This window comes from Lissotriton helveticus, chromosome 2_1 (assembly GCF_964261635.1).
Source record: "Lissotriton helveticus chromosome 2_1, aLisHel1.1, whole genome shotgun sequence".
Lineage (NCBI taxonomy): Eukaryota > Metazoa > Chordata > Amphibia > Caudata > Salamandridae > Lissotriton > Lissotriton helveticus.
Genome location: NC_136059.1, coordinates 2,123,217,760 through 2,123,242,435, shown reverse-complemented (window position 1 = coordinate 2,123,242,435; position 24,676 = coordinate 2,123,217,760). Strand labels below are relative to the sequence as shown.

The 24,676-nt window shown below is 45.3% G+C and overlaps 1 protein-coding gene across 5 annotated transcripts in view; it reads left to right on the top strand.

Annotated features, from left to right (window-relative positions):
* ASB5 (ankyrin repeat and SOCS box containing 5) overlaps nucleotides 1–24,676 on the top strand; it is a 589,281-nt gene that overhangs the window by 524,743 nt on the left and 39,862 nt on the right. For all 5 annotated transcript variants that reach the window (XR_013607216.1, XM_078677084.1, XM_078677085.1 and 2 more), the window contains exon 6: nucleotides 18,046–18,237. Coding sequence is in view for 4 of the 5 variants with exons in the window: in XM_078677084.1 (XP_078533210.1) it covers nucleotides 18,046–18,237 (192 nt within the window). In the remaining variant the exon portion in view is untranslated. The remainder of the gene's footprint in view (nucleotides 1–18,045; nucleotides 18,238–24,676) is intronic.

Below are 24,676 nucleotides of genomic sequence, written 5' to 3'. Positions count from 1 at the left end.
ATGGTCGGGGATCCCAAACCCTCCCCGGGGTACCACAGTTCCTTTCCCGGGTTTGTGTTGTAAGCAGATAAGGCACTGTTGGACTAGGCGTTTGGCTGAGTCGGGGATCTTGTCGTTGTGCCAGACTTTGGAAATGAGTTCGATCATGGGGGCAGAACCTATGTGTGCAGGGGAATGTGCCATTGTCAGTATGGGGATCAAGTATGCATCAGGCAGCAACCATTTGCTTGTGTCCTTTGTCCGCCAGCAGCCTTCATCGTCCCTTAGACCCACCCGTGCCCACTCAGTCAGTTCGTGTGGTGTGCTGGTCGATTGGATATCCCTGATCGTTTCCCTAGCGTTGGTCCATTTTTCTGCTTGTGACCTGGTCACATACATGCGTGTCGTGGCCCTATTCTCAGCTGTGGTTCGGGCAGTGATGTCGGCTAGTGCGTTTCCCTGTCCAACTAAATCTGTCACCTTCTTGTGTGCCTGACATTTGATCACTGCTAATCGTGTGGGGAGAAGGACTGCTTCAATCAGGGCGGAGACTAAATCTCCGTGAAGGATGGGTGTACCATGGGACGTCAGGAATCCCCTTTCCCTCCACAGGATCCCAAAATGATGAACTACCCCGAAGGCGTACTGGCTGTCCGTGTAAATGTTCGCCGTGGTTCCTGCTGCTATGATACATGCTCGTGTGAGGGCAATTAGTTCTGCTGCCTGTGCGGATCGTTGTGGGATGCAAGCAGTTTCAACTATTGTTCGAGCAGTCGTTACCGCATAGGCAGCAGAAGTGGTGCAGTCTGGGATTTTGATGCAAGAGCCATCTACCCATAGTTCTCCGTCAGGATCTGTGAAAGCAATGTCTCGGAGGTCAATTCTACTCCTAGTCTGCTCGTCTGTAAGAGTCACGCAGTCGTGTATAGGGGGCACATCGGGGTCGTTTTCGGGCAAGGGTAACAGTGTAGCAGGATTTAATGTCGTGCATCTCTTCAGAGTGATGTGGGGCGCAAGCAAAGTCAATTCGTATCCTGTCAGTCGTGCACTAGTCAGATGTTGAGTCCTTGTCTGGTTCAAAAGTGTGTCAACTGCATGGGGTACTAATACTGTGAGAGAGTTCGAAAGTACAATTCCCTCACTCTGTCGGATAGAGACAGCAGCAGCGGCTACTGCTCGAAGGCAGGCTGGTAGAGCTCTGGCGACTGGATCAAGAGTGGCAGAGAAGTAGGCACAAGGGCGCTGTTTGGTGCCGATGGGCTGGGTTAGAACGGACAATGCGCATCCCTCCCTTTCGTGAGTGTAGAGGGAGAAGGGCTTGGAGTAATCTGGTGTTCCTAGAACGGGTGCCGAGCAAAGGGCATCTCGCAACTCCTTAAAGGATGCTTGGCATTTGGGGGTCCACGGGAGTGGGAACGGAACATCTTTGGCCAACAGGGAAAGTAGGGGTTTTATAATGAGACTGAAATTTGGTAGCCATTGTCGGCAGAAAGAAGTAAGGCCTACTAATGAACGGACTTGCTTCTGTGTTTTTGGAATAGGGGTGTCTAGGATGGTTTGGATTCGATCGGGTGTAAGTTTTCTCCCTTCTTTGGACAGGAGATGACCTAGGTATGTTACTTGGGACTGACAGAACTGCAGTTTCTTTTTGGAGACTTTGTGGCCATTCTCCGCGAGAAAGTGCAAGAGTTGGATAGTGGCTGTGATTGCAAGTGGAGTGGTGTCGGCCGCCAAAAGGATATCATCGACATATTGGATCAACACCACTCCATCTGGTAGCTGGACGGCGTCCAGCTGCCTTTTTAGGGCCTGGCTGTAAATGCTGGGACTTTCAGTGTAGCCCTGGGGGGCTCTACAAAATCGGTATGAACGGTTTTTTAAAGTGAAGCCGAAGAGATAACGGCTGTCTGGATGGATGGGGATAGAGAAAAATGCATTTTTAAGATCTATAACGGTGAAGGTGGTGGCAGTGGACGGGATGAGGGTCAGAATGGTGGCGATGTCTGAGACTACGGGGTACTGTGGCACCACCACTTTGTTGACTTCTCGCAGGTCGATGATGAAGCGGTACGCTTTCTCATCCCCCTCACCTTGCTTCTTAACAATGGGTAGGATAGGACTATTGCAGACATTACTAACCACTTCCTCTACCACTCCTGCATTTACCAAGGACTGAATAATCGCTACCAATGCCTTCTCGCCTTTGGGCGATATCCGGTACTGTGGGAGTTTCGGGAGTATTGCATCTGGTCGAACAGTTATGTGTACAGGATCGATCATCATTCGTCCTACATCCGAGTCGTTTCTGGCCCATAGGTGCAGGGGTAGCGAATCGAGCAAGGATAGGTCAGCATCTGTTAAAGTGTACATATGTCGTGCGGGGTAGGGTCCGGACATGTTCGGGTTGTCGTACAGGATAACTCGGACTCCTTCCGGGGAACACCTAATAGTAGCTCGGAAATGTTTCAGTAAATCAATACCCATAATAGCGTCAGGGGAGTTGGAGGAGAGCAGAAACGTCGTGTCAGTAGGATTGTTTCCTAGGTCAAAGGAGATAGGTACAGACAGGGGATTAGTGGAGGGCGTCCCATCGAAACCTATCGAGGTAATGTGTGAGCCAGACAAGGGTGCCCTTGGAATCAGTCGTTTTGATAACACACTACGTGTCGCTCCAGTGTCTACCAAAAATGGAGACTTTGTACCCAGGACCTTAGCAGTGACATAAGGACCTTGCTGGTCAACACAGAGCTCGACTGGATCCCTCCCTTGCCCCTGGCAGTCCTATGCAGAGTCGTGATCATTGTAGCCATCGGACTGTTGGCACTGATTCTGTCGGGGGCGGTCAAATGTGTTTGGTCTATCAGATCGGTCATTGGTGGTGTCGTGGGTCAGTCCTCGTCCCTGCCCTCCAGTTTTGGGGCCATTTGCCATGTCCCTTGTCTCTTTATTTTTAATCAGTTCCCGAAGGGCTAGGCATTGAGACTTCCAATGTCCAAATTCTTTACAAAATGCGCATTGGTTCTCATCAAGGTCGGTTCGTGGAGCGCCAGGGGTGGGGTTGCGGTCTCTAGGGGTCGAATTCCTAGGGGCATTTGACTGGTAGTTTCCCCTATACCGTTCCCTCCCTGTGGTCACTCCCTGTAGTTGTGCAATCATTACTCGTTCCTTTAGGTCCTTTTTCTTTTTCTCAGTTGCCCTTTCGTTCTCGTTCTTTTGGTGTTCGTAATACTGAGCCATCTGAAGGATAGCTGCAGGTTTAGAGGCTCCCCAACTACTTTCGCTAGTCTGTAACTTTTGGGAGACCTCTTGCGATAGCCCCTTTACGTAGTTCTGCACGAATAGGTGTTGTCCGGTTGCAGTGGTCATGTCTTGGCCACTGTAGTCGGAGAACACTGTTTCAAATCGTGAGAAGTATTCTGATACGTCCTCCTGAGGTTTCTGGCGGCAGGCCGTGACTATCGACCAGTCTACCTTCTTTTCTGGGATCAACGTTTTTAGTTTCTGCACTATTTTGTCGGGGAGTTCCAATATGTCTTTTACAGGTTTCTTTCCGGGCTCTCGCTGCCTATCTAGTTCATCGAGTTTTGTCCAGGTGTGTCCGAACAGATCTGTGTGGTCGGCTCTCCGGATTTGCTTCCACACATCAGCCGGCAGACACAACCCGAAAAACAAATCCATGTCTGCTAGAGTCATTATGGTTGAGCCCAAGGCTGTGCCTAATTCGGTATAGAATGCTGTAGGGTTCTTTCTTAAATCGGGCAGGGTTTGTCTAAAAGTTAAAATATCTTGCTGATCCCATGGTTGGTAAACCCAGTTGTACACAACCCTCCCTTTGGCATCTGCATGGTTGATATCATCGTTTGTTCCCTGACCTCTTGGGGGAACCCAATAGGGGGCGGCTTCTCTGATAGGCATCATGGTGTTGGCTGTTTCTAATGAGGGCTCAATCGTCTCAGGGACTGTGATCTTGACCTCTGGTTTCTGTTCCGCGAGGTGGCGGAAGACCTCAAGCGTTTGCATGAAGAGGTCCGTCACATCACTTTCAGCCCCATCTCCGACATCAACCCTTCTATATAGAGCCGTCACTTTAGCAGGACCCTTAGTCTGGTACCTATCCTCATACGCGTTCAGGGTGTGGTAGCTGAACCGTAAAATAAAATGCCGTCTGTGACTACCGGCATGCGAGTTGTGCATATTCATCGTATATTCTTCGCTCTCCTTTCGTTCTACCAGGGTTTTTGCTATTTGGTCGATTCCATCCCGCTCATCTTTGCTCAACCTGTTGGTCTGGCTGTTAGATGCCTGCTGATCTCATGCTCATCTGCTGCTGTTACCAACGCGGTTGGTGCAAAGGCCGTAAGAGCCGGGGCACTAGCGCTAGGGTTACTCACACCTGCATTTTGAACTGGTGAGTGTTGTGCTAGAGGTTGGCTGGGAGCATAAGGAGGAGGCATGTAGATAATTGGAGGACCGAGCAGTAACTCGTCATTTGCTCGCTGTTTGGAGGGAATCTCCGGGTAGAGCGCAGCGGTGGTCCTGACAGGGCATTGACCTGTCAGTCCTGATTCTTGCGTTTGTTTAACTTTCTCTCTTCTTCTTATTTCTTCATCTAGTTCTTTTGCGGCTAGATGGGCTGCTTTTCGTAATTCTTTCACTGTTTTTACTTCCTCTCTTTTCCTGCGATGGTCTGCTTCTTTGCGCCACATGCCAATACTAACGAGCATAGTGGGCGTTACCTTATTTATTTTTACAGCTGCTTCTAGTGTTTTTATTTTATTTTCATCAAAAGAACCTATCAGTGGCCACTGGTTTTTAGGATCCCTTTTTGTATATTTATGCCATAACTTACTATAAGCTATAGCGACTAGTCCTTGCTTAGTAAACATGTCCTTATTAGGGGTGCCCTCCAGTGGAGCTGGATGGTTCATCTCTAATAAGCGGTCCGGGTTGGCCCAACTATGAGCCAATGGGGAGAAGATAGGCATGACGGATTACAATGGGGGGCAAAAGCCTGCACTACCTATCTTTTCACTATTTGCAAAGACTGGACAGAATATTCTATTCTACGCTGTTTGCAAACAGAGAATACCTCCAGAAAGAACCAATTCCAAACAGTCAATGTTTGGGCAAACAATCAATCAATGAGGAACGAAATAGGTACGACGTGTTAAAGGTTTGCGTTACCTACCCTTCACTCTGTGCAAAGGGAGAGAGAATATTCCTATTCTTCCCCGTTTGCAGGCAGAGAAGATTCCTAAGAGAACCAACTTCGAACAATTCAATGCTCGATTCAATCAATCAATCAATGGGGAGAAAAAAATAGGCACGACGTGTTAAAGTTTTGCGTTGCCTACCCTTCACTATCTGCAAAGACTAAACAGAGTATGACGATTCTGTGTTTGTTTGCAAATAGAGAATCTCCCAGAAGCAATCAATAGGTAATACTAGTATTTTCAAACAATCAATCAATCAATTTCGCAATTTGTCGTGTGTCACGACCTTACCCGGACCGCATGGACAGTTTCTCGTCTTCCGCTTCCAGCGCCCGATCGTCCTCTATTCTCTGTTGCTATCGCGGCACTCCTGGTGGTTCCCAGTCAGGACCGTAGATCACTCGGGAGAGGTCTGCTCGGAATCAGTGAAGTTCAGATGATCGGCTGTCAGACGAGGGTCTATCGGACAGGAGCTCTTCCGATCGTTGTAGTCGTTTCCTCTGTCGTCGGGACCTCTCCCACTGGATCCACGTGTCGCTGATGGGCCCCGCATTTGGGACGCCAATTGATAAAGATCAATTTACAATGGTCAGGCGATTTCAGTAGTTGTTTCCTAAGTTAAATTTGCCCGGCGTAAAACGCCTCTAATACCATACGAAGTTATTCAATAAAGAGGCAGGCGCTGGAGACTGGAAGACAGGAAACAAGTTTTATTCCAACGGAGTAGAACACGTCAGATCGGACAACAAGGTATCGTCTCGAGGTGCTCTCTCAACCTCTCTGAGACCTGGTCTTTTATACACTGGTTTAAGACATGTGAACGTCCTTTATTACAACAGGGACATTGTAGAGCATGAGAATGACATCAAAACGATACCCCCGACACCCCCCAGTTCCAGCCCATTCCAACACATGACAACAGTAGAGACCCTTTCCCCTCATATGATTGGGAGGGGCTATCACGCAGCTGAGTGTTCTGCCGATCTCTTTGGAATGTGTGCGCCTGATCGAATCTCCGGGGTGGGGATGTCATGATCAATAGTGGCCTCTTTCAGGAGAGGCGAGTGCATACGGTAATGGGCAATAAACTGTATCCTCAGGCTAAGGGATGACCAGCAGTCAGTGCTGACGTTCAGGCTCAGAGGAAGGGGTCATCAAAGGAGGGGTATTCATGGACGGAAAGGAGGTGTTGGTCAGGCGCGGGGTGCGATTCCCTGGGACAGAGTCATGGGAGGGGAGGGTTCATGACTTGTGCATGCGAGTGCGGGGGCAGCCAGGGTGCGCGGGGAAGGCTTGCATGGTCAGGGAAGTGTGCTGACGGGCGATCGTGAACAGGGAGACCATGGTACCTAAAATGGCTGTCCTGTATGCTCGTACGTGGGTCTGCAAGATGGCGTAGATGATGTTCAATACACTAACTAAAATTCCACAGAGGGACCGTCCGCAGGGGCAGTGGCTGTCCCTCCGTTCAAATTAGGATGTGACCGCCACCCTGCGGTCACATCCTGTATGTTTAACATTGCGGCGGGTGCTGCTTCAAGCAGTACCAGCCGCAATGTTAAAACTGCATGTTTTACATTTACATGCACAAAGCGGCAGGCACCGTGCGGTGCCTGCCGCTTTGTGCATATAAATGTTGGGGGGTACCATAAGTACCCCCCATGTGCACCCCCCAAAACCCCTGGGGGACCGCAACGGGCCCCCAAACGCCAATGTCCACATGCTTTTCTACGGCGGAAAACCCGCCGTGGAAAAGCAGGTCTCTGCCGGCATCCTAATATGGCTGGCGGTGTCTGATAGATACCGCCACCATATTAGAGCTTTTCCGCCGCGGTCGGAAGGCGACCGCGGCGGACGGAAACATGACCCCCCAGCCATCCTAATCTGGCGGGGGTCTTTTCTGTGTCCGCAGCGGTGAATCCGCATCCTCCGGGCCGGCGGTGGCTTCCGCCGGCCCGGAGAATGCGGATTCACCGCGATCCTAATCGGGCCCATACTGTCTAAATTTCAAGATTTTGAATGGTCAGATGAGTTGTTCTTTGTGACATTGGATGTAACAAGTTTATACTTGTGCATTCAACATGAATTTGGGCTTAAAGCCACAAAATTCTACTTGGAGAGAGATGGAGCGGACTATTTGGATCAGTATCAGATGGTACTTGAAATGATGAAATTAGTCCTTACAAAATACTATTTCTAGAATGATAGAATGTGGTAGCATCAAAAGAGAGGCACAGCCATGGGATCCAGGTTTGCTCCCTCTTACGCCTGCCTGTTCATGGGGTGGTACGAGAGGGGGCATGCCTGGGGCAGATGTGCCTCCCCCTGGACAGATTATATCGTCTTTTGGCGGAGGTACATCGATGATATTATTTGCCTATGGTCTGGTACCGAGAGACAATTTCTTGATTACTTTGAGCACTTGAATAACAATTCTCTCAATGTCAATTTGACAATTGAATACAGTAAAGAAAGCATCCATTTTTTGGACCTTCACTTTTATGTGAAGGGTGGGCTAATTCACAGTACTTTGTTTCGCAAAGAAACTGCTTGTAATGCGGTACTACATGCGGATAGCGCGCATGCCAGTTCAACCATTAAAAAAATCCCTTATGGGGACATGGGTTGTATGACGCACAACTGCAGCGAAGAAAACAACTTTAGTACTAATGTCCAACTGGTCCAAAGTAGATTCTTAGCAAGCGGTTATAACAGTAAGGTGCTCAACTCAGCTGAAATGAGGGCACATGCATTAACTAGGGAATCCACGTTGGCCAAGGGTAGAAGGGCGAGAACCAAGATGCAAGATCCCTGCATGAGGTTCACCACACAATACACTAGACATAGTGATGCAATCTCTAAGTTGTTAAAGAAAAATTGCCATTTATTGGAGGAAATACCCAGCTTGCAAAAGGTGGTTAGAAACACTCCCACAGTTACATTCAGGAGATGAAAAACACTGAGAAATGAGTTATGTACCAGTTATGTATTGACAGACACCACAAGGAGCACCACATGGTTGCCGGCCAAACCATATGGCTTTTATATCTGCAGTACTTGTAATATCTGTGATCTAGGGGTGCACAAAATCAAAAGCTTCTCATATAATGGATCAAAGAACTTTAATATCTTCAAGTTCATAAACTGCAACACCACTTTTGTGGTTTATGTGATTGACTGCCAGTGTGAGTTAATCTATGTAGGCAGCACCAAATGCAGCTTCATAGAAGGGCAGTCCCTAAAGTGGATCTTAGATATCCTGGTACGGAACATTATGTGAAAAACCTCAATGGCAAGCCTGAATTTTGGTTTCTTGCCATCAAACATGTACAAGGGGCAGCTAGAGGTGGTGATCGGGAGTTATACTTAAGACAATGCAAATCCAAATGGATTTGTAAACTCTGGAGAATCTCTTCATGGGTTCAATACTGATCGCGAAATGCATTATTTTCTGGAAAATAATTCTACCTTCGCTGAGAACGATGTACTAAGCATCAACATTGAGAGTTAAATTGCCAGCATATCAAAACAATGGAACCCCCTTTGTATTTACATTTGAACTGTTGACCTTCTTACTCTTGTTTTCAATGTCCTCTACTTGCCCCTTACAGTCACTTTACACACTGCATATCTGGTAATTACCTACAGATGTCGACATGATTAATTATTTGTTTTTCTAACACTTTAGTCAGGATTTTCGTTTCTTTGTTTCCAGACACACTGCAACTCTGAGTATTATCCAATGCATTTCGGGTTGTCCGTCACCCTTCATCAGGGATTAGTCCTAGGATAAACATGAATTACATGAGTGGCGACATTCTTATCTCTATTTTAAGTTTTACATGCTATTTACACTAATCTATACATGGTGCATGTGTTCATTTTTACCGTGATGTTAGTCAATATAATGCTGCTGTGATATGGTTACTGAATAAAGTTCTTATTCATTCAAAAGCATTAGTCAGAACGATTTCAAAAACGCTGCTCTGTAAACATGCACGTATAACTTGTGCGTGGGCCGATATTTTGTTCTGAATGTTACGTGTGTACTCAACATGCTCGATGTTCAATTATCAGTGGTCGTGCTCAAAAGCGAACAACGGTGCTCTATTTGTGAACGATGTTTAATTCGGGCGCTCTGCGTGCAGCTTGGGCTTTGTTTGAAAAGAACATACTAGGGAAGTTTTATCCGGGAGGCTCTACGTGCAGCTGAAATTATGTTTAGAAAGAGCGTGTTTGCAAGGAACGCTTTTCACAATACTACGGTCTTTCACGCTGTTAAAGCGCATTTTGTCATTAGTGCTGTGGCGTCTATTATACGGTAAACAAACATTAAATGTGATTGTACACACCTTACGGTTCTGCTAGTAACACACGCTCCTTAACGAGTGCAGGTTAGTTGTGGTCGCGTTTTGATGTTTGTTTAAAACCGGCTGCGAGTGATTATAATAAACGAAGGACTAATACTGTGTCAGTTTTTTATTTAATGCGATTTTATATAGCGCAAACATTAGCCGAAGGTGTCAGAGCGCTTTACATAAGAACCAGTTGCGATACATAAGGACTTAAGATTACATGAGTTACATAAAAGATGCAAACAGAAAAAATTTGCAAATGTACAAGTGGTAAAGTCACACAAGGAAGAGATACAAGCTGAAAAAATTGCAAATGTACAAGTTGTAACGTCACTCAAGGAAGAGATAGAAATGGATAAACTCTTTAAGTGTCCCATAGGAATGGTAGAGAGTACAGGTCTACTACATATACTAGCGGTTAGAGTTATCTCTATATACATGTATATGCAAATAGTAGAATTTCTCAGGTCAAGACAACAAATAAAGGACTATTTGTCAGCAGCATGCTGTAGCGGCCATCTTAAAAAAGTCTCAGATAATAAATGGGTGTATACAACTGTGTAAAAATGCTTCAAGAATAAAAAATAAAAATAATTAAATAAAAAGGTGTCAGATGAAATTGAAAAAGACAATAATTTTATAGATAACATGAGTATTCAATACATTCATTCATTCTAAATGGATGTACACTGTCCATTCTTTTTATTCAATGGTTCTTGCGTTGGAGAAGATATTTTCTGTTATCTCGGCCTTCTTGTTTCGATACCGCTTCTAGGATCAAGAATTCGAGTTGAGTTGCGTTGTGTCTGTTTTGAGTGAAATGGTTTGCCACAACTGATTTGGGATTCTTTGTTCGTATATTGGATTTATGTTCATTGATTCTTATTTTCACTTTTCTCTCAGTTTTTCCGACATATACTTGGCCACATGGGCATTTTAATAAGTAAACTACTTTCATTATGTCGCACGTGGCAGTTACTCTGAGTTTGATGTTGTGACCTTTCCTTGGATGGGTTAATGATGTTCCTATAATGATAATAGGTCTTCTCTTTTGTGTTATTGACATCTTCGCTCAGCTTCTAGCAACACTTTTTTGGGACAACCTCTTTGTTCAAAACGTTTCATAATTTCTTGAATTCGAGTTGGCATGGTTTGTGGGTTGGAAACTATTCGTTTAACAGGTAACAAGTGGGAATACGGTAGATGTTGTTTTAAAGAATCCTGATGAAAACTTACATAATGCAGTGTGTTGTTCCGATTGGTGGGTTTCCTTTGTATGTCCGTCTCAAAATTGTTATTTGCTATGGTTATTTGAACATCCCAAAAGTCATTTGTTTATCCTGTATGTCATATGTGAATTGAATTCTATCATTTATATGGTTCAATTCATTCAGTGCAGTGCAAAACAACACCCTGGACCCTTCTCAGTCCGGGTTCCCCAGCAACCACAGCACCGAGACTGCCCTCATCGCCGCCACCGATGACATCAAGTCCCTGCTGGACAACGTAGAAACGGCGGCCCTCATCCTCCTGGACCTGTCAGACGCCTTTGACACGGTCTGTCACCACACACTACGAACGCGCTTCCACAATGCTGGGATCCAAGAGAAGGCCCTGGACTGGGCCACCTCCTTCCTCTCCGGCAGACCACAGAGCATCCGCCTCCCCACTTCTGCTCCGAAGCCACTGAGATCATCTGCGGCGTACCCCAAGGCTCATCCCAACCCTGTTTAACATCTACATGGCACCGCCTACCCACGTTGCCCGTCGGCACGACCTCAACATCCTCTCCTATGCCGATGACACCCAGCTGATACTCTCACCAAGGACCCCTATACCGCCAAAACCAACCTTCACGAAGGAATGAAGGCCGTTGCTGAATGGATGGTTAACAGCCGACTGAAGCTGAACTCGGACAAGATGGAGGTCCTCATCCTCGGATCCAACCCTTCGGCCTGGGACGACTCCTGGTGGCCGACCGCACTGGAAACCGCTCCAACACCCACTGACACGCACGCAACCTAGGGGTCATCCTCGACTCCACCCTATCCATGACTAAACAGGTTAACGCCGTCTCCTCCTCCTGTTTCAACACCCTCCGCATGCTACGTAGGATCTACAAGTGGATCCCCACTGAAACAAGAAGAACAGTCACCCAGGCCCTTGTCAGCAGCAGGTTGGACTATGGAAACGCCCTCTACGCAGGAGCCTCGTCCAAACTCCTGCGATGGCTCCAACGCATCCAGAACGCCTCTGCACGCCTGATCCTCGACATCCCTCGCCGCAGCCACATCACACCCCACCTGAGAGACCTGCACTGGCTCCTGGTCAACAAGAGGATAACCTTCAAGCTCCTCACCCACGCACACAAGGCACTCCACAACACCGGCCCAACGTACCTCAACAGACGACTCATCTTCTACACCCCCACCCGCCAGCTCCGCTCCGCCGACCTTGCCCTTGCTACAGTCCACCGCTTCCAAAGAGCGACCTCAGGTGGCAGATCGTTCTCCCACCTCGCCACCAAGACCTAGAACACCCTCCCCATCCACCTACGGTAGACCCAAGTCCTGCTGGCCTTCAGAAAACTCCTCAAGACCTGGCTTTTCGAGCAGTAGCAGCAGTCCCCACCCCAGCGCCATGAGACCCTCACGGGTGAGTAGTGCGCTTTATAAAAGATATGATTGATTGATTGATTGATTGATTGGATTCAGGACCATTCCATACTACGAATATGTCATCAATGTATCGCAAGAATATTTTGCTATATTTGTTCCAAGGGTTTTTGGTTAAGATATGATCGTGTTCGACTTTAGAGGGGTGGTGCAACCCTCACGGCTGGACTGACGCGTTTAAATGAATGCTCCCAAAATGCCCACAAGGCAGGATTGCACGCGAAACAGGTGCCTTGCTTACAGCGGGTAAAGGACCACCAAGCACGCCAACAACTGCAGCTCCGCTGTAAGCGAGGCACTTGTTTCGCGTGCAATCCTGCCTTGTGGGCATTTTGGGAGCATTCATTTAAACGCGGCAGTCCAGCCGTGAGGGTTGCACCACCCCTCTAAAGTCGGGGGGCTTGGGCTCGGGCTCGGATGCACGGAGTCCATCAAGTGAAACAGAGGCTAGGGATTAATGGACTGCCTGTTCGCTGAGGCCCATCCATGGGCTTTGAATACAAAACTGTACCCTATGGACCAGGGATACGGACTACATTACCCACAACCCACTAGCGTTATGCTCATTTGAGTACGCCCATCTGGGGGCAGGACACTGACTAATTATAAACTGTGGGTGTATCCCTGGAACGCTTTCCAAGGTCAAGCCTCTGAAGACGAGCAACACGGCTCAGAAACGCGCAGGATTTCATCCAGTACCGGAGAGCTGCAGTTGTTGGTGTGCTTGGTGGTCCTTTACCCGCTCTAAGCGAGGCACCTGTTTCGCGTGCAATCCTGCCTTGTGGGCATTTTGGGAGCAGACATTATTTACATGTATATGTTTAATAAATGTGTCACAATTATTGCATCTTAGAGCATGATATATTAAATAAACATTGCAAACTTCCTTCACGTTTCTTTTCTATCGTGTGTATAAACACGAGTGAGAGCGAAAGGGTGTGTCCTGTTACCGAAATCTGAAAGGGTCAGGAGATTTGTGTTCTGGGGTGCCAAATCACTTGTCTCTCTGGAAAGGTTAAAAGGGCAAGTGATTCACTATAGCTAGTTGGACTCTGGCTCATAGATATTGATGTACTATGGTGTCTCAGTCCCCTGCATACTGATGTTCTATGGTCCTAAGCATAATCCTGTTCCTGAGCAGAATCCCTGCAACAAGACGGACTGGCGAGGCACCTTGGGCTGATCGAAGAGCAGGTAGGTCCCATTCTTTTGCCAGTGCTCATACCACATTTTGGAGAAAACATTTCTATGTCCCAACTCTTACAGTTTGTCAGGAGCAGCACCTTCAGCACCACCACAAAGGGCCCAGAACTAGAGGGGCACCACTTGGGGGGTTCAGGACTCGCACCAGCTGAGACCAGGTGCAAGGTCTTTGGAGCATGATATGTCCCTGTAGCTTACAAAGGAGACCATCTAACTTGCCCTTGGAGTAACTCTGGTAGTCCTGGGTTCAAGCAGAAAGGCAGGCCTCAAGAAGCAGGGCAGTCCCCTGGTAGCAGTAGGGTCATCCTTCTACCACAACTTTGTCGATCATCCACCAGACGCCCCCCGCCCCCCAGAGACACCATCCAGCCCGCCATCTCCAATTGGACACCGATCACGACTGAAGACACCGCCTCGATCATGAAAGGCATCCACTTGGGGGCCCCCACCGACCTCTGCCCTCCTCACATCTACCACAGAGCTGCGTCCGCCACCGCATCCGAACTACAACGCACCATCAACACCACTTTCAATACAGGCACCTTCCTAGATGACTGGAAGCATATTGAAGTCAGGGCCCTGCTCAAGAAGTCCACAGACCTCAAGAACTATTGTCCCATCTTGCTCCTCCCCTTCACCGCCAAAGTTGCAGAGAAAACAGTGAACTGACACGATTCATAGAAGAGAACGCCGTCCTCGACCCTTTCCAATCCGGATTCTGCAGCAACCACAGCACCGAGACCGCCCTACTTGCCGCCACAGACGACATCTGCACCCTCTTGGACCAAGGCCACTCCACAAATGAAAAATGCGTTTGTTGACTGCAAAAACTTTGCTCCCAACATAACACAATCCACATGGACATTCCAATAAATACACTGCAAATTCAGTTTTGCGTGTGTATTTTCCTAGGATCTTTTTTAAATTAGGTGATAGTCGTGCTTTGTATGTTGCGGTATTATTGCGATATTGGCACGCTTTATATTTTGTACATTTTAGGAAACCTGGTTTCCTACTCAACTTCAAGAAATTAAGAAATGTTGGCAGTTGAACAGGGTGTAAATGTGTTTGGTGAAGCTCCTACTGGATTCAGACCAAGATCTCGGTACATACCAATGATGTGAAGAAATGCCATTGATATATATAAAATGAGCTTGTAATTAATTAGTTGAAAAAGTTGCATATTGCTGTGAATTAGAAAAAGCAGGTAAACACACAGAAACATTAGGAATATAATGTCCTGGTTAATAAATTGCAAAAGGAAGCTAATAGCATTATGAGGAATTCTGATAAAAAGGGGAACATCATCCTGTTGGACAAAGCCAAATACATGGCAGAAGCATATAAACAACTAAACAACACAACATGTTACACAACGGTGTTGAAAGAATCAATGATGGTTGTACACGCAAGTTACAAGCTAGAGTTCCAATCATGGCGAGATAGTTGTTTGATCAGCCATGAAGAACATATGCTTTTAAGAACGGATTACCCTATAACGCCTATGCTATATTTGATCCCTAGAGTTCACAAAGATGGGGTAAATCCACCAGGTCACCCCATTATATCAGCCATTGGCAGTACATTTGAATAAACTTTAAAATATGTTGATTTCTATTTGGACAATTTTGTTAAAAATCTTCCATCATACATACAGGATACAGGTGATTTTATGTGAAGAATCTACTATCTCCCTTGGGAAGATCATTGTTTACTGATCATGATAGATGTATCTACACTATGCATGAGTATAAAGCATGAGGATGGCCTGAAGGCAATCAAACACTTTTTAGGAGCTAGACCTTTAAATCTATGGCAACATACACAGATGTTCTTAAAAATGATGGATAGATGCCTCACAAGTAACTACTTTTTATTCAATGGAGAGTTTTTTCACCAAATATGCGGTACGTAATGGGTGCCTGCTTCGCCCCCAGTTATGTGAATTTGCATATGGGCTGTTGGGAGGAGCAGGTGGGCAGAGCTATATACCAGGAAATGTGAGACAACCACATAATACATTGGTGTTGCTTCATCGATGACCTCTTCATAGTTTGGAGATGTACAGAGAGTGAGGCTCATGATTTTTTAAATCAAATAGATGTTAACAATTTGAATATGCATTTTACAAGTACCTTCAGTGCACAAACGTGTCAATTTTTTGGACTTTACAGTGTACATTAAGAACAATAAATTGGAAACAAAGCTGTTTAGAAAACCTACAGCAGGTAACATGTTACTTCATGCAACTAGTTTTCATCCTAACAATTTGAACGGAAGCATCCCCTATGGAGAAAGCCTGAGGACACAGCATTATTGTTTTGAGGTGGATGAAGAAAACAGTGCAATTAAAGCCTTAAAAACTCGATTTAAAGCAAGAGGTTATTTAGAGAGTTGCATTGAAGAAGCAGTGACTAAGGCCAGGAAAAGGCCCAGAGAACAGATAACAGATTCTATTAAAGAAAGGAAAGGCACAAAAACACCTTGTTGGGGACTCACATATTAGATTAATAACATCATACAATAGAAAACAAGCAAAGATACGAGATATTCTAGGTAAATACTGGCACCTCATCAGAAACGATCCAGTGTTAGGAAAAGTAACACCACATACACCTGTGATTACATTCAGAAGAGCGACATCCATGCAACAGGCACTAGTGAGTAGCAACCTTAGAGAGTGCAATGAGGAAAATCCAACATGGTTGAGTAGGAAACCAAGTTTCCTAAAATGTACGAAATGTAAAGCATTCCCACACAGCAAGAATACCGCAACATACAAAACACAACTATTACCTCATTTTAAAAAAAACAGGAAAATACACATGCAAAACAGAATTTGCAGTGTATTTATTGGAATATCCATGTAGATTGTGTTATGTTGGGAGCACAATTGTAGCAGTCCACAAACGCTTATTACAACATCTACGTGCCATTAAAAATAGAGATAAAACGTATCCAGTGGTACATCATTTCTAGGGGACACATAACTATAATGCGAGGGGATTGACATACTGTATAATAAATGCAGTGGCCCCAAGCATTAGAGGAGGAAATAGAAAAAATCAGTTGAAAAGATTAATATCTCGCAATATCATTGAGTTTACCTTAATATGGAAGAAGATATACGTACACACCTATAACTAAATATAATTCATCCGTAGAAATACCTTTCAGACCTGGACAATAGTTTTAAAGTAGATTAATAGGGTTTTAATTCACATTTAGCACGCACAAGTAGAGTACACTTTAATAGACTGGTCAAACTTATAAATGTAAATGTAAATGTGGGTGTACTTGTAAAGCGCACTGCGACTCCAAGGAGTATCCTGGTGCTGAAGACCGCTGGGGAACCCGTCCTGGTTTTCCCTGTGAGATGGTCCCTTTCTAGGTATCTCCAAGGTGAAACGAGGCGTCCCCGGCGTCTGTGGGGGGCCGTTGTAGAGATGAGGCAAGCTTAATGCCCAGAGTTGCCGAGTGTGTTCCCTGGTTAGAGTAGGCACCGAGGCGAGAATTATCGAGTCCGTTTTGACCCTGGTCTACGACCCTGCCGCGTCGGGAATTGAACCCTGGTCCCGGGCCGTTCTCTGCTTACGGGTCTGCCGCCTCTAACCAGTGAGCCACACCACTCCACTCCACTTATAGTGTTAGAAGAGAAGGAGAAGAGACATTTGCCCACTAGTGCTGAATTACAATTGAAATACAATTGAATGACAACACAATGCAGGGTGATTGAAATACCCACTTTGGGATTTATTACAAGCATATTTGCACAAATGATACTTACCAACAATGATGATTTAATTGTTTTTACAATTATATTTTTAGTGATCTGTTCATGTTTCCCAAAAGAATTGAGTAATGTATAAAATGTTATGGAATGCATTATGGATATTGGGCATGTAATAGAATGTCAAACCTTGCAGTAGTAAATACTTGGTGAAAACATTGTCAAGAAAAGGAAGACCAGAAAGAGCTTAACTAAAAACTACCAGTCTGTTCACACCGTTTTTGATTTTTATGTCAAATTTCAACTAACAAAAGAGCGGTTGTAATTGCACCTCGATATCGGTGAACAAGGTGGTGGCAGCCGAAACGCGCATGATGGTGGCCAGACATTAATGAATCTGCGAGCAACCACACGCAGCATCGCCATCCTTTGTCGTGAAGGTTATATTGCAATATATATATAGTAACTAAATAACTAGTGTCTGTAAGATGTAGGATAGATGCTTCCCACAAAGAAAAGCAAGAACAGCTCAATTTCCCACTTTATCCTCTACTGTTAAATTGTGTGCAGGACCTCTTTGAGGTCATTACAAACGTTTTCCCAGCTGAGTAGGTCTCAGGAGATTATACATCAGCAATGGCTTATACGCAGTAGCCCCTATAATGAAGGGTACCCAGAAACCCCTCTGAGAACTCCTCTGAGAAAAATTGCTCCACACTGGTCTGGCAGATATTCAAACTTCAAAAGATGCACTGACTCGGATTGGTGGATAGTAGCTGCTCAACTGTTAGGATTTGGAAATATAAGCCGGGGGTTAATATTTAAACTGGGTGTCCAAATTAAATAATTTAAATGTGTCATCTTTATATCTTTTTTCTGTTTTTATTCAGGAGCAAATGTTCAAAAAGGCCGATATCTGGAAACCCCGCTGCATGCTGCAGCTCAACAACCCAGCACAGAGGTTGTAAATTTACTTCTTGATTTTGGTGCAGATATTAATGCTAAAAACATAGATTTAAGGAGACCTGTAGAGGTAGCAGCCCCAAGCAGTCTGGTTGAACGTCTTTTGCTTCTGTATGAAGGTAAGTTGGCAGTTTAATAATTTTTCCATAGCTGTTTTAAATTGTTATAACACCTGCTTTCTACAGCAGGCAGCATTTATTCTTTTAGATGATAGAAAGATGGCTCAGCAAAGCTAACTCAGCATTTCAGTGATTTTATAACATTGCATTTGGAGTGAGGCACACTTTTTAGGTCTAGTTAAAGAACACTTTAGCTGTTACCTAGTGGACGTATGATGAACAAAAAAAATATATACTGAGTGGCTTTAGGTCAGCGGCCACAACAACTGCAAGTTTAGCAGGAACCACAGCAGCGACGATGGTTGTACCCACAGCCTGGAAAACAGCAAATACAACAATTGACACCACTAACAAAGCAATGGCCCAAGGTTCCATCGCAGTAGTGATATTTACAATGACCACAGACTCAACCTCAGCATGAACCACAGCTGCCACCATAGTAGTAATAGTAACATCAACAATTACTTTTACCACAGCAACCCCAACAGTAGCCACAATAGTTGGCACCACATTCACCAACATATTCACGAAAGCAGTTGAAGCAAAAGTTGCAGTCACAGTGGAAACCACCGCAGTGTTAACAGTTACCACCACAGCGCTGACCACAGCAGTGACTTCGGTATTAAACAGTGCTGCCATCATAATGGGAACAAAAGCAGTGACTTCACCTTTAACCACAACTAAGACCGCAGAGACCACCATGGCACAAACAACAGCAGCAACAGCAACATTCAGCCCAGCAGGGATGACAGTAACAACAGCTAGTAGCACAGTAGAGAAAAATCTGCCACCATTACAGTGAGCACAGCAGCACCAATAGCTGTCATGACAGTAGCGACTACATCTGCCAGAACAGTAGTGACTACTGCAGGGACAACAACAGCAAAAACATCTCCTGGAAGGCTTGGACCACAACAGTGAACACAGCTGCAATCACAGCAGGGACACCACCAACAGCTACCACAATGGCAGGGATTATAACAGCTACACCAGTGGCAAGCAAAGATGGGAGCAAATCAATCCACAGTTGCCGCCATTGGAAGGGCAGAGCAATGATGCTAGCATTACCATACAGGACGAAAGCAGAGTCCATAGATGCCACTGCAGCAGGGGCAACAATTACAATGACAGCTGTTGCAGCATTGCTGTCAATAGTAATAACCACAACTACAACCCCAGCAAACACCACAGCAGGAACTACAGCACTGAGTGCAGCTGCCATCTTAGCAGGGACAACAGCATTAAAATCTGCTTCCGAAATGTCAGCAACAGCAACAGTAGCTGCCACCATAGTGTTGGCCACATCCACCATCACAGAATTAACAACTGCTGCAAAAATAGTTACAACCGCAGATTGGACCACAACAGTTATCCCCCCTTCCACCTCTGAAGTAGACAGAGCAGAGACAGCAAACAGCAGTGACCTGAGCAGGGACCAAAGCAGTAACAACAACTGCCATCTTGGCATGGTTAACAAGTGCCAGCAAGACTGGGAAATCAGCAGTAACCACAGTTGTAAAGCAGAAAAGCCAACAAAGAAATATGTAGAATACTTGAAAGTATTTCAGCTACTGGCAATTGCCCTGATCTGTATTCCAGTACATTATATTATTTTGGCCACCTCAGGAAGGGAGCGACCATATGTAAATCAGCTTTTTTCTTGGTTCAGTAGGAACAGTCCAGCTCAAACTGCTAAGCCCGGTGCCTCAGTATATGAGCACAAGCAGACCAAGACCTGTTTCTATTTTTTGGGTCCCATACTGTGAGGATGTAATTTACACCATTTGTATTCCTTGTGTTGTTCATGTATATTAAAACCCAAAGTCACCTTATTTTGCGAACTTGCACAAAAGAGAAAGTGTAACTAAGATTGTCATGAGGGGTCACCTAAGTTAAAGAAGGATGCATGTTATGCATCATACTGAGGAAAGTGACTGTGTGTTGAGATCACGTTAGGTAGGTGACACGAGATATTTAAATAAAGGTTGTGCAAAGTAAAATATTACAGTATAATTGTTTAACAGTAAGAAATAAGATCAAATGATTAAGCAACTTGATATTGCAGGAGTTAAGTGCCAATCCCACAGGGTAATCTTATTGTGTGTTCGTTTTATCTATGAATAAAACAATAGTAGTAGGTATAATGTAGAAGTTGAGGTTAAGTGTATCCAAATGGACTTCACAGTGAGGAGAGATTATTAGTAAAGAATGTTGTTTCGTGAATTTGTAGAGCATGAGGGTATCCAGGCGCTCAGTAGGGCAGGCTTGAGGGAGGAGGAGGAGATCAGGCCTGTTTCATCTGGAAGAGCCAAGTCATGAGGGTCCTTTGGAAGTCCATGAGGGAGAGGGAGGTTCTGAGGTGTTTCGGAAGGTTGTTCCAGGTCTTCACTGCAAGGTATGAGAAGGAGTGTCCTTCGCTTCTGGTCTTCTTGATGCGAAGGAGGTGTCCCCTTGCCTGGGATGCAGATCCAAGATGTCTGGTGGGTTAGGAGAAGTTGAGGTGGGGGTTGAGGTAAGCTGGACCTGTGTTGTGGAGAGCTTTGTGGGTGTGGGTGAGTAGCTTGAACTTATACCTTTACTGGTCTGGAAGCCAGTTGAGATTGTTGAGGTGTGAAGGGATGTGGTTATTTCATAGGATGTTCAGGAGGAGTATGAAAGTGGAATTCAGGGTTAATTGGAGTTGGCGTAGGACATGGGCTGTGATTCTGATGTAGATGGCGTTTCTGTAATGAAGTCTACTTATGATAAGAGCCTGGGTGACCATTCATCTGGTGTTCAGTGGGATACACTTGAAAATCTTGCATAGCATTCACAGGATGTGGAAGCATGATGTGGAGATGGTGTTGATCTGACTGCTCATGGAGAGGTTGGTGTCCAGGATGATCCCAAGGTTCTTGGCATGGTCCACAGAGGTGGGTGGGGGTTCAAGTTCGGAGGGCCACCAAGAGGCGTCCCAGGGGATTGTTTTTTGCCAAAGATTAGGACTTCAGTTTTATCTGTGTCGAGCTGGAGGTAGTGACTTTGCTCTTGCAGTTGGCGAAGTTTGCTTTGGTGGTGCTGGTTGAGTCATTAAGGAAGAGGATGAGCTGTGTCATTGCCATAAAATACTATGTTGATGCCGTGGACTCTAACGGTGTCCACAAGGGCCGTCATGTAGATGTTGAAGGTTGAAGAACATTGGTCTGAGCAATGTATTTGTGGGACTCCACAGATGAGTTTTTGGGTTCTGAGGCATAGAGGGAAAGTCTGTAAGGAAGGAGGATATCCACTTGAGTGCCGTTCCACAGATACCTAAGTGCTGAAGCTTTCTGATGAGTGTGAGACCATACCGAAAGCTGCAGAGAAGGTGAGGAAGATGAGTGTGGCTGTTTCTCCTAAGTCGAGGATGCTTCTGCTGTCATCGGTGTCCGCAATGAGGGCTGTCTCTGTGCTATGGTTGGTCTGACAGCCTAATTTAGAGCTGTCTAGGAGTTGATGGAAGTCTAGTTGGTCTGTAAGTTGGGTATTGCCGGCGTCCTCCATGACTTTAGCTGGAAAAGGCAGGAGCGAGATGGGTCTGTAGCTGCTGAGGGTGCTGGGGTCCTCTGTTGGTTTCTTTAATTGACTTCTGCATTTTCCCAGCAAGACGTGAAGGTGGCGGTGGTTATGAAGGTGTTGATGATAGCAGTGAGCGCAGGGGAAATTATTGTTCTTCCAAGGTTGTATATGAAGTGGGGGCATGGGTCTGAGGGGGCTCCTGAGAAGAAGGTATTCCTCAGGATAGTGGTGTTTTAATTTGAGACGGGCTTCCAATTGATTAGCTGCTGTTTCACAATGAAGATGTGTTAGGCTGGTCGAAGAGTTCATATAGGTATGCTGTGGATCGAATGTGTTGTAGATTTTGGCAATCTTCTGTTTGAAAAAGTTTGAGAGGTCATTGAAGAGTGCTTGGGATGGGAAGATGTCTGACAACTGCTGGACTGGAAAACTCTTTGGCAATGGTGAAGAGTTCTTTGCTATTGTTGGAGCTGGCTTGAAGTAAAAGAGTTAGGGCCTTTTTCTTTGCATTTTATAGTTCTTGGGGTAGCGGTTAAGGGCGGCTTCTTTTGTGCATCTTGCGGTGGTGTTGTTGTTGAATGCCCATTTTCTCTCAAGTTGTTTGCAGTGGCCTTTGGACTCCCTGAAGTTGTTTGTGTACCAGCTAGGTCACTTGTATTTGTAGGTCTTATTTCTGGTGGGAGCAGTCTGGTCGGTGCAGTCAGTAAGCCATTTATTGAAGAACTTAGTGTTGACATCGTGGTTGGGTGGGCGTTCCTGTAAGTTCTGGTCCAACATGTTTAAAAATATTTTGCCCCAGTGTCTTGATGCTGCTTTGGGTTTTTCTGGTGGGGTGGCTTGATAGGCAGGTATCTTGAAATGTTTGCTGTAGTGGTCGGACCATGTGAGTGGGGTCATCTGGGTGGTGGTAATCCTGTTGTTGGAGGAGAAAATAGGGTTGAGGGTGTGGTCTGCTGTGTGGGTTGGTCCTTGGACAAGCTGGCTGAGTCTGAGGCTGTCAAGGAGGGCCGTGGAGTTAGAGTATGTGGTGTCTTTCAAGTGGAAATTGAGGTCCCTTTGGAGGATCTATTTGGTCGATCTGATGGAAAGGGGAGCGATGAAGTCTGTGATCTGGTTGTAGACTTATGCCTGGGAGACACTAGGCAATGGTTCTCCTAAGTGCGACGTAGTAGTCCATTTGTTTTTTGAATTGGAGGTGTTCCATGAGGTTGGCGTCCAAGTCTGTGGAGGTGGTGCAGTCAATCGTGTTTTTTAGATAATTGTGAGTCCTTCGGCTGGTTTGTGGGTTCAGTCCTGGTGTATGATTGTGTATGCGGGTGGGATCTCTGCGGCGATGTTCTTTGAGCCATGTTTCAGCCATGTGTGTTGTTGTTCAGGAGGTCCCAGTTTTCAGTGGAGTGTTTCCCAAGGGATCAGACGTTGAGGAGCATGGTGGACAGTTGATGTGGGGTGGTTGTGGTGGCCTGCATTGGTTGTTTAGAGGTGGTGGTGTAGGAGTCTGAGGTGTTGCAGGTGAAATCACAATAGGTGCAGGAGAAAGGTCCTACCATAGTACGTGGGGATGTGAGGCAGCAGCTTGTTTGCTGGAGTGTGTTGTTTAGGTCACAGGGGATGTCAGAGGGGTAGTAGCGATGTTCCTTGACTTCGGTGGCAGCTGTGATTGTGGTGTTGCGTTGGATAGTTGTGGGCCCAGGGTTCATGATGCTGGGCGTGGATGGCGCAGACGGGCTTGCCTTTGGTGCGTCAGTAACACATCCGCTGCGCTGTCATGCTGCGGCTTGCATTAAGTAGGTCCTGGGGCGGGCGGGGCTTCTATTGTCAGAAGAACGGTAAGCGGGAAAATCAGGGCAGCTACGGTGTCACTTGTAAGTGTATGTAAGAGAAATTGTAACTGTAAGTAAGAGCAAATAAGATGTGAGATGGAAACAGTTATCAAAATGAAATTGCTAATGGATATAATTTACCTATTCAGTTGATACTCTGTACTTCTCCGATATAATGTTGAAGTAATGGTGAAAAACAATGGGTCACCAATGTCCCTGCGAGGTAATTAATTAAGAGTGGACGAGAAAAGCCTATAATTGAATATAGGAGAGAGAAGTTTTAGATCCGGGAGTGTTAAATAGTATAGAGATTAGGAAAATGGTCAAATGTAGGTCCTAAAGTAAAAATCGGATAATGGCTAGTAAAAGGAAGTACTATGCAATTTTCCCCTAAGTCCTGCAAAAGAACCTGATTTTAATCATGAAGTAAATACTGTAATCAGATAGATTATATTCTTCTAGTTAGTCTACTTAATTGGCGTAAATTATAGCAGATAGTGACGTTGTGATGCAATTTAGGTGTCCATGAAAAAGATGGTGTCAAATAAGGTGGAAAATTCATAATTAGGGAGACGCTTATTGTCTCAAAATTAGTAAAAATCGATTGTGGATGAATATATCGTATCAAAAATTGCACAAAAACCCCCGTAGACCAAAGCGATGAAAGAGTCAATTAACTCAATATAAAAGATAATGGAGAATTTGCCCATTAAACTTAAGGCAGCTTCAATATCACAATTTACTGTGATAATAGAATGCATTACAAATAATAGTTGCCTGGTCAACATGTTCTGTAGTACACATAATTGGAAAAATATGATTAGCTGCATCCAAGCATGACTTCAATAGTGAAGTAATCAGAATTATTGGAAAAAATGGTCAGGTTCCGCATTTGTTTCCTACAAAAAAAAAATGATGACTAACTGCCATATAAGTTCCAAACTTGAGCATACGAGCAGGGTTATGAAATAAATAAGAATGTTAGAACCACATTTACTAGACTATCCATTTACCTTGTGACCAATAAAGAATGCCGGGGATGTTCTCAGCACATTTTAAATAGTATACCAGTACTTTAA